Source organism: Phyllobates terribilis, unplaced genomic scaffold (genome assembly GCF_046119375.1).
Source record: "Phyllobates terribilis strain yellow unplaced genomic scaffold, ASM4611937v1 Scaffold_6674__1_contigs__length_42859, whole genome shotgun sequence".
In the NCBI taxonomy this organism is placed as follows: Eukaryota; Metazoa; Chordata; class Amphibia; order Anura; family Dendrobatidae; genus Phyllobates; species Phyllobates terribilis.
In genome coordinates, this window is record NW_027369416.1 from 6,414 (window position 1) to 16,533 (window position 10,120).

Sequence of the window (10,120 nt, forward strand, 5' to 3'; positions counted from 1 at the left end):
CCTCCATCGTGTAGGAAATGACAATACTATTGCAACATATAATTAATAGAAGGAATAACTGGAATTTATCTAGGCTTAGACAAGTGTTACCCTCATAAGTAATTATGGAGATCCAGAAGATATACATTACTTTCCAGAGTATCCCAAACCGGGTGATTTGGACTCAGTCCTCAAATGGGAAATTCTCAGTCAAATCGGCTTTTGTTGGAGTTGTGGAATTCAAGTACATTGGCGTCAATAAAGTTACTCAGCCACATGGATATGGAAAATGAAACTACAACCTAAAATAAAGCATTTTTTCTAGAAAGCATGTAGTGATGCTCTGTCCATAACTGAATGGCTTAATAGGTTTTTTAACAAAATAATGCACCAATGTTCCCTCTGTAAGGAGCAAGATGAAGACAACATGCACTTCTTCTTCAACTGCAGCTATACAAACAGGTTGCTAAGGTAATAAGGTATGTTCAATCAGTTTTACAAGTAACCTCCCCTACGGAATATGGAGCATCTTTCCTTGCACGAATGGATGAGGTACATAGAAAGAAGCACTTTGATCTTTTGTGTATCTCCTGGTGGCAGAATTAGACGCACGGAAACAACATTATTTTCCGAGATGAATGATCCAAACTCGTTAACTACCAATATGGTCGTTGCATCTATTAAAACATGGAACATTCAGAATTTGAATGTGGAGAACCGGACAAGGAAGTCACAAGTCAATGTTTGTTGGAAAAAACCTAGTAATGGTCTTTGTAAACTTAAATTTGATGTGTTAGTCAGAACTACCGAACTATGTGGGCTGGAGATTATTATTAGGGATAGTGGTGGTAAAGCTATAGCAGTAGAAAGAGACAGTACTAGGATGATTCCTCTGAGCGAAACTAAGGCCCTTCTTATGGGGATGCATTGTGCCATTCGCAGTAATATTAGACATATTGTTATTGAGGGTGACAATCTTGTAGTTCATCAATAGTTTGCAGGGTAAGTAGGATAGACCATCGAAGATTTTCATGATCCTTGAGGAAGTTAGGAACCTACTTCAGTATTTTCAAGAAGTACAAAGTACTCACTGCTTCAAGGAACCTAACCAGCCAGCGGATTCTCTTTCGAAGAATGTCATTCCAAGGTTGTTTTCCGTTGCAAGGTAACCTAGATTTTAATTATTGAAAAAAAACTAATATGATATTAGATAAAACAATAACTCAAAATTATTATTTAGGAGCTGTTTTTATTGAAAAAGTAGCCAGACTGTATCAAAACCCTAAATTAATATTTGGATAAAGCAGTGAACTGCTTTATAAATAGAACTCCTTCTCCACTCCATTTCCATATGCGGTAGAGTTAGTAACCATACTCAAATCCCAGCCATAATCTAATCTTTCGATCGATGATGATTAAGTACGATCAGCATAGGCAGTGCATCTGGAGCCTTTGCGCTTGGGCTTGTTTGGTGATCCTAATCAGCAACAATGGAGTGGCGGAAGGGTCGCACAAGGCTGGGAGAGGGTTCGAGTCCATCCAAGCCCTCGCCCCCGTCAGAAAACTCCTCAGGCCAGCCTTCCACTTTCAACCCCCCAACCACTGGATCAATGGTACGTATTGCTTATCGATCTCTATATCTACGTATTTTCATTGCTCTACCATTCAATACATTCCATCATTTTGTCCCACTCATAATCAAGATATATAAAGTTTACAATTTCGATTTTCATCTTGTCTTCATATTTTTACGAATCCCCTCGAGCACATCCAGATTTAGTTTTCACATGTATTGGTTAGTTTCCAAGCACGCCATATTCATATGTTGTTAGTTCCTCCATTCACTCCTGGATAATATTTGAAATTGTCAATGTTAATCCTCATAACTAACTATCTATTTTTTTAAATCAAATTTATTTTATTTTCTCTTTCTTTAATTATTTGGATAACCATGTTTCACTCCCAATTTAGTTTTATTTTTTTCAAAAGTTTGATCTTTTTTAATAAAAATAAAATAGTATTATTAGAGATTATTACGCAAATCTACTGATAACATTACAACATCTTTCTTTTTAATTTGAGCATCTATAATTATTGTCTGATGTCATTTTATTCGAAATCTGACTTGTATCTAAATCGCGGTACGGCACCTGGAACACATTCATATATGGACAACAAATTTCCCACATATCAACAGATCCAAATGGTAAGTTCGTTAAGAGTTAAACACATTCATTTAGGTGTGATTAGTTATATAACGTGATCTGGCGCGTGCATGCAGGACCCATGTACTACAAAGGAATATATCACTTGTTCTACCAATACAACCCCAAGGGTTCGGTTTGGGGGAACATCGTGTGGGCCCACTCGGTGTCAACCGACATGATCAATTGGCAGTCATTGGACCCAGCTATCTACCCCTCGAAGCCGTTCGATATCGAGGGGTGTTGGTCCGGGTCAGCCACTATCCTACCCAAATCCGGGCCCGCCATCCTCTACACAGGCCTGGACCCGCAGATGAACCAAGTTCAAAACATAGCCCTGCCAGCCAACCTCTCGGACCCATACCTCCGGGTTTGGGTCAAGCCCGACTACAACCCACTGGTGGTCCCTGGTCCGGAGATGAATACAAGCTGCTTCCGTGACCCGACCACCGCATGGTTCAACAACGGCCACTGGAAGATGCTGGTGGGCGGGAGGCAGCACCGCGGAGGGGTAGTTTATTTGTATAGGAGTAAGGATTTCAAGACGTGGGTGAAGGCGAAACACCCTCTTCACTTCGTCCGTGAAACCGGGATGTTTGAGTGCCCTGACTTTTTTCCCGTGTCTGTCACGGGACAGACTGGGCTCGATACGAGCTTCTCGGTGAAGACGGGAGGGCGAAGTGAGAAGCATGTGCTCAAGGTCAGCCTCGATCTGACACGGTATGAGTATTATACCGTTGGGAGGTACGAGAAGAGTATAGATAGATACTTCCCCGATGACCCTTCCATGGACGGCTGGCACGGATTAAGGTACGATTACGGAAACTTTTACGCTTCCAAGACTTTCTTCGATCCCAAGAAGAACCGTAGGATCCTCTGGGGTTGGGCTAATGAATCCGATGTAGACACCATGGATGTGCAGAAAGGGTGGGCCGGAATTCAGGTACGTGATTAACTGAACCGAGCTACTATTTATTGATAATAATTAAACGGCTTGTAATGCAAGTAAATTTATTAGAGTAAACTCAAATTTTACTAATTTGCACTAAAAACTGTCTTTTGTATATTTAGAATTATGAAGAGCCGTGAATTGCTAAGTCTACAACAGACTCGAAAAATCTGGTTAAAATAAACTTAAAAAGCCAATAGATTAAAGATGCACTATGATTAAACCAGTTTTAAAAAAATAATCTTGCACAAATCTAGGCTGGATTGAGATATAACGCGTTCCCGTTGCCTGCACTACTTCCAAATAAAAAAGAGAAAAATACTCCTTTCATTCTCCAAACATTATCATTCTAATTTTAACCTTGTTTCTTTTTCACTATAAAAGTTGTTCTTTTACATATTTTGTCTATCTTTTATCAATAATACTCTCATATAGACCTAGCAATCGGGTCGGTCAGGTCGGGTTCGGGTTGGAGAGTTTCGAGTTCGGGTCATTTCAAGTCGGGATCATTTCAGGTCGAACTTTTACCGAGTTAGAACGGGTCAAGTTATAACAGGTTTAATGTCGGGTCGGTTTAACATGTCGGTTGATGCAGATTTTTTTAAACTTTTTTCACTTTTTTTTTAAAAAAAAAGTAATAAAAAATTATTTAAAAAAAAGAAAAATATTTATTTAATAAAAAAATATTTATTTAAAATTAATTTTATATATTTTATGCTTATATTCTTGATCAACAGGTCAGGTCATACTCTGACCCAAAATTTCTCGGGTTATCGGGTCGGGTTAAAATCGGGTTCATATAAAAACAGGTCGTGATTTATATGACCCAGAAACAGGTCGGGTCCATTTTTATCAAGTCTTATTTAAAAGACTAATAATTAAGAGCTATTTTTTATAAAGATTAACTAGACCATTAGATTCATGTATATAAAGTTCTTATTCTTTTATCAAATTATTATATTCTCATTTTTTATGTGTGTTTAATTAAGAGTATAGATATACAAATATTTATTTCTTAACAAGAATACAATGTTATACAATGACAATTTTTAGATAAGGAGAGATATGGTAGCATGTTTCATTAGTATTTTAAGTGGATTTTGCATCTAATGGTGAACTTGTTGAATTAATTAAACAGACAATTCCACGGAAAGTATGGCTTGACCCAAAGGGAAAGCAGTTGCTACAATGGCCAATTGAAGAAATAGAAACCCTAAGGCAAGGCCACCCAGTTCAAATCAGAAACCACGTAGTCCACAAATCCCAGCTGGTTGAGGTCAAGGGTATAACCGCAGCTCAGGCTGACGTGGACGTGGTGTTCAGGCTGCCCAATAGCTTAGACTCGGCGGAGAAGTTGGACCGCAGCCGTTGGAATGACGCACAGGATCTATGCGCGCACAAAGGATCCACTGTGGAAGGCGGAGTCGGACCGTTTGGGCTCCTCACTTTAGCCTCCCCAATGCTCGATGAATACACACCCGTCTTCTTTAGAGTGTTTAAATCCCATAACAACACCCACACAGTGCTACTGTGCTCAGATGCATCAACCTCTACTTTGATGTCAGCTCCGAAAATGTATAAGCCTTCTTTTGCAGGGTTTGTCGATGTGGATCTCACCGACAGGAAACTCTCTCTTAGAAGCTTGGTAAGCTGTAGTTCTAAACTTGATAATTTTGTACTGTATGTTCGACGTACTTAACATGGTGTTTTTGCAGATTGATCACTCTGTGGTGGAAAGCTTTGGGGAGAAGGGAAAGACGTGCATAACATCAAGGGTTTATCCGACTAAGGCGGTGTTTAATAGAGCTCATTTGTATGTCTTTAACAATGGAACTTCACCAGTGACTGTCGAGATATTGGATGCTTGGAGCATGGCGAGCCCTGCTAAGATGAATCAGCCACTTGTTTAGTCTACCCTAGCATTGTTAGATATTTAATTAGCGCACTAATGATTTCTCTAGTTGTGTATCAGAAATATCTAGCTAACTGAAAACGGTACTAGACTTTAATAAGATCTTTCTAGCTAGCTTGTCTGAATTGCAATTCCCTACTTCTAGTCACTTATTTCAATCACATAAACATATTTATATTACATATATTCTACACATTAATATGCTCGGATTAAAGTTAAACACACAAGGCAAGTTAACTGTATATATGGTTCATGTAAATCAGAGCTCTTGGGCTGCACTATTTTTGGCTAAAGAGCCATGTGGTGAAGAAAATTACAAAGAGAAAGAATATTAATCTACTCCTACTTTTGCAGTGGTAAAGAAACGCATAGAGTCCTGTATCACCTGATAGGAGAAAAAGATACAATTATATATTCAAAAGAGTGAAACACAAATGGAGAAAAATCCATCAACAAGATAAAAGAAAGAGGAAAATACGAAGAAAGGTTTTATTTCTTTCTAAGGTTATAAACTCCTTTCTAAGATGAGTTTTTGTTTGAACGTACAAGTTATCACTTTATCCTTCATGGAGTACAAGCATATCACCTCTGAGGGTATAGGTAAATTATCGGACCTCATTAATTCTTATGCGATCATATTAACTCTGTAGTTAGTGGATAAGGATAAGACACTCGAAGATATGAAGGATATGACTTGGATGAGCTCTATATAGAAGCATGCGTTGTCATAAATAGTATGTCTTGAAAGAGATTTGCAATCATGGTGGATGATTTAAAAATATTACATTAGGTGCGTGGACAAATTTGGAGATGAATTTCATGACAAAAACTCGAAGCGACAGAGTACACAGAGTCATAGGTATAGATAGATGGAGGAAGGAATTTTACTTTGTGATCGCGTTAATGAATGAGATAGGATAATTTCAAATCTGAGGAATACTGATGTGAAAGTCAAACTTTTATACTTTTGTTTCCTTTTCCAAAATCATACGAATATACTATCCAAATATTAATGCTTGTGGGGGAGACAATGGTCGTGGATGAAAGAAGAGCAACGCTTCTATCAAATGACCTACAAAATATGGCCACTAGTAATATGACCATTCCAAGCAGTGAGCAAGCACAAGACTTGTTTGTAAGAGGACGAGTAATGATGCATGAAATAACAAGAGGGAAAGGTAGATCAAAATAGTAGAAACTCATTGTTACAAGTGCGGTGAGTTTGAGCATTGAAAGAAACGTTATCGTAATAAAAGGGTACAATTGAAAAAGTAAATTAAGAGTAAGGGAGATCGAGATGTGAAGTACGAAGCTAGTGTAACTTCGGACAAGTGGTGCAATGTGACCCTATCGTTGAAAGGACACAATTTGTCGTAAGAGTTGTCTTGAAGGTGTAGTAGGAAGAACCAAACTCTTCTAGGGTGAAAGGTGGTAATGTTGACGACGATTATGGTTGATCACGTAGATACAAAAGCGGTTTGATGGTCGGATGATAAGTGTTGTGTTAGTCGTTGCGGGATTTGTCTTCAACATGGTGAATATCAATTGAATGAAGCTAAGTTAAATGTAATCAATACAATGATAACTCAACAGAAATACCGATACACCTGGATAAATTGGGTAGATGCTCAGCCGCTAGGATACTCACTAGAAACACATTAAGGTTGACGTCTCAGTGCAGTTTTTGGAGTTTCACTCAACTTAACTTAAGCCTTTAAAACCGGAGTTGGGATCATATGAGTACAGAAGTAATCATGAGTACGTGAGAAGAGATATAAACCATTGGATTATGATCATCGTACGGTCTGTATTTTAACTGGTATTTTTAACTTATTAAATGTGGAGGGGTATTATGGTCTTTAACTACACAAGATAGATTTCTTCCATCCTAGTCGTCATCAAGGTATTCGAGGTTAGGGTTCAACGAGTTCTGTCGCAGGGAGGACGAAGACGGAGCTTCCCGAGGAGGAGAGGTGTTCGTCGTCAAGGTATGGCGGTATATCCTCCAATCCATTGGAGAACTCGACCTTGCCGTCGACCATTCTGCTTGTTCTCTCTTCTTCTCCCCCTTCTTCGCTGATCTCAAATTTTTTGGTTCTAGGTTACTTGATTTTCTGTTGAAAATTGTTGATTTTGCAGGATCTGGTGATTTTAGGAGTTGATGTCTTGCAGATGCTCCATGATTTTGGGTTTTAGGTTACTTCGATCTCCAATTTATTCTCTGTTACGGATCCTGAATCAGAGTGTCGTTCCTTTTCCGGTCGATTCTACCCGTCAGCTTATTACTTCTCATCTCAAAAATGCAACTATAAAGGTTATCCATCAATTCCCTGGTTGTTTTATGCTTTCTTCAACTCCATGGATCTTCATTTTCGAATCTTACTTCAATTGATTATTAAACGGGCTCTGTTAGGCTGTAGTTTATGTGCCTGGGTCAATTTCACTATTATAGTTTCAACATGTCAGTTCTTTTTATATAAGGCTATCATGGGGAGTCAATTGAAATAAAAGATCACAAGATGTAAGGTACTTGTCAATTGAATCTAAATGCATGGTAGAGTATATTGTCGCTACTTTGAATATCTGGATGAATTGAGTGAATGGGAACTTCTCTTGTGGATTTGAGGACAATGGAAGGAAAAGAGATTGTTTAATAATTCATATGAAGAGATATGTGCATGACAGGCGTTAAACTGTCGTTGGCCCTATCAAAGATAATCCAACTAAATAATCCACTAGTGAAGTGGTAAGTCGGAGTCGAATCCCAAGGGGGCCAGAACGATAGCTTATTTCAATTGTGTTACCTAGTAGTAACTAGGGGTTTATGATTGTAAAACTAATCTTGCAAATTATAAAACGTAGAATGTTGGATTTTGTAAACTATAACGATGGAAAACTCACTCTTTTAGTATCAGCACATTATTCTTATGGAAAGTTGATCATCGAATTCTATAAAAGTTATGTTCTCTAAATAAATAATCTAGTTGTCCTACTCTTTGTTCGTAAATAGCAACTAGTCCAAATAGTCCTAGAAACCCTTGTTGTAAGCAATAACCAAAGAAATTCTAAGGTTCAAAAGCGCAACATCATAAAGATCAAAGATATGTAGGCCTATGCAATACCATTGGTAAATCACCGATACTCGACACATGTTTATAATCTCTACCAAATAAGCACTCGCAAATAGTCTATGCTAATTCTGATTGCAACCTAAAAGACAAGACTTTTCAAATCGAATTATCAATCCTAGCGATATGAATGAATAATAGTCAACCTAGTTTCGAACCTAGATAAAATCAATAGCAATCAATGACAATAATCACAAGAGAATATAAAACAATGCTGAAATTATAATTAGAACATAAACAATAGAATTCTCACAAACAATTCCTAGAATAATGGCTTCAACCTAAGAGTGAACTAATAGGAACTTAGACAGACATAGCCAAGAGAAAGAAATACATAATAATGGATGAACTAACCAAGGATGAAGGTAGAAGATGGCACAAAGGTGAGAGCTTTCTTCTTGGTTGCTGAATCTCTAAGAACTAATTTGTGAAAGTGGGAAAAGATAATTCTAACCTAAAAACTAAAGGTTTATATAGTGTCTATCCTAAAAAAAGATAAAATAACTAAAAAGAAAAGATAAAATAGGGAAAAACTGATAAAATTTCGGACATAAATCTTCAATTGGGTCGGTCCGCCTCCGCGGTCTCGATCGAGACTTTTGAGTCTCGGTCGAGACTTTGCCCCACTTCCTCAGAGTCGGTGTAAGTCGCGGTCGAGACATTGGAATCTCGGTCGAGACTTTTATTTCGAGGCTAAATCTCGATCGCGACTTTTGTGTCTCGGTCGAGACATTTTCTACAGAAAAGTGTTGTTTGTAGAATTGTCATAACTTTTGACTCACAACTACAATTGAGCTCATCTTTTGATGTAATCAAGTAGACTTCAATATCTAACTCCTCGAATTGGAATCAGCTCAATCGGACATCGTATCAGGGAGAAAGAGCCATCTGAACTCAGCTGAATATCTCGGCACTTCTTCTTATCACTTCTTCTCTTCTCTTCAATGGTCGAAGCGCGTCTTCGACCCTCTTCTCTTGGTGTAGGCGTGGTATCCTTCTCTCTAGCTCCATCCCAAATGCACTAAAGGTGAGTACAAACGGGATCTCCATAATAAAACCACAAAACAACGCTTATGAGCATCCCACAAATCCATAAGTGAACATCATACCGGATTCCGGGAATACCACTCAATAAGCACCTAAACACCACTAATCCTTAGCTAATAGTCGCTAGTTAACACCATATAATAAGCTCCTATCAGTGCAGCAGATCCTTGTTTACCATGTTCATTTCTCTTTTTCCATAGGGGAATCTTGTATTACATAGCAGTCTCATGATCTCATCTATGACGATGATCATCCATAATTTGACATGTAGATGACAATATTTTGACGGATTTGAAAATGCTAATCTATAAAAAAAAATGGTATTGTTGCGTTTTTAAGTATATTATGCTGAAAAAAACTAGCATGTCTTTATTAACTAGTTGTTGTTGTTGCTGATGGTTTGAGAGCAGTGGAGGTATTGAAGGAAAGATCACGGAAAATTGTTGTCATGCTCACAGAAGTTGATGTTCCAGCAATATTTGTTTTTTCCCTTCTCTCCTTGATAACGGAAGATGAAATCTGCAAGAACATCCCTGCCATAAGTACACGTCCTAACAACAATCACTAATTAACTAATTGAAGAATCTATGGCAACACGTATAGAGAAGGCAGTCTGTAAGTCCTGCTCACTTTTTTCTATTATGAATTTTCTCATCAATGTGTATGGTATAGAAGAAACTGATTTGAAATATTTGATTTCGTGTGCAGAGTTCTTGTACCAATCCTAGCTCGGAAGCCAGAAGTTCTCTTGAGAAAAAGAAGCTTAAACATGTTTGTGGTGTCGTAGAGAAGAACCTAAGTCCACCTACCAATATAATTGCAGGTGTGAAATACAGTAAACCTTCTTATTTCCTCCATTACAAAAAAAAACTAGCATGTCTTTTATTAACCAGTCATTGTT

The 10,120-nt window shown here is 37.9% G+C and overlaps 1 protein-coding gene across 1 annotated transcript; it reads left to right on the forward strand.

Moving 5' to 3' along the window:
* Nucleotides 1-1,010: 1,010 nt before the first annotated feature.
* LOC141251121 (uncharacterized) lies at nt 1,011-5,379 on the forward strand. The gene is made up of 7 exons (XM_073670241.1): nt 1,011-1,144; nt 1,366-1,592; nt 2,177-2,185; nt 2,261-3,126; nt 4,271-4,777; nt 4,848-5,036; nt 5,308-5,379. Exons 1-7 carry the CDS (start codon nt 1,011-1,013, stop codon nt 5,377-5,379), a joined length of 2,004 nt encoding a protein of 667 aa, XP_073526342.1.
* The last annotated feature ends 4,741 nt before the right edge of the window (nt 5,380-10,120 follow it).

Excerpts from the sequence above, each read along its gene's own strand:
- LOC141251121 (XM_073670241.1), top strand. The coding sequence starts at position 1,011 with ATGATCCTTGAGGAAGTTAGGAACCTACTTCAGTATTTTCAAGAAGTA. Across the intron at positions 3,127-4,270 it reads AAGGGTGGGCCGGAATTCAG|ACAATTCCACGGAAAGTATG; the intron begins GTACGTGATTAA and ends TTAATTAAACAG. Across the intron at positions 4,778-4,847 it reads AACTCTCTCTTAGAAGCTTG|ATTGATCACTCTGTGGTGGA; the intron begins GTAAGCTGTAGT and ends GTGTTTTTGCAG.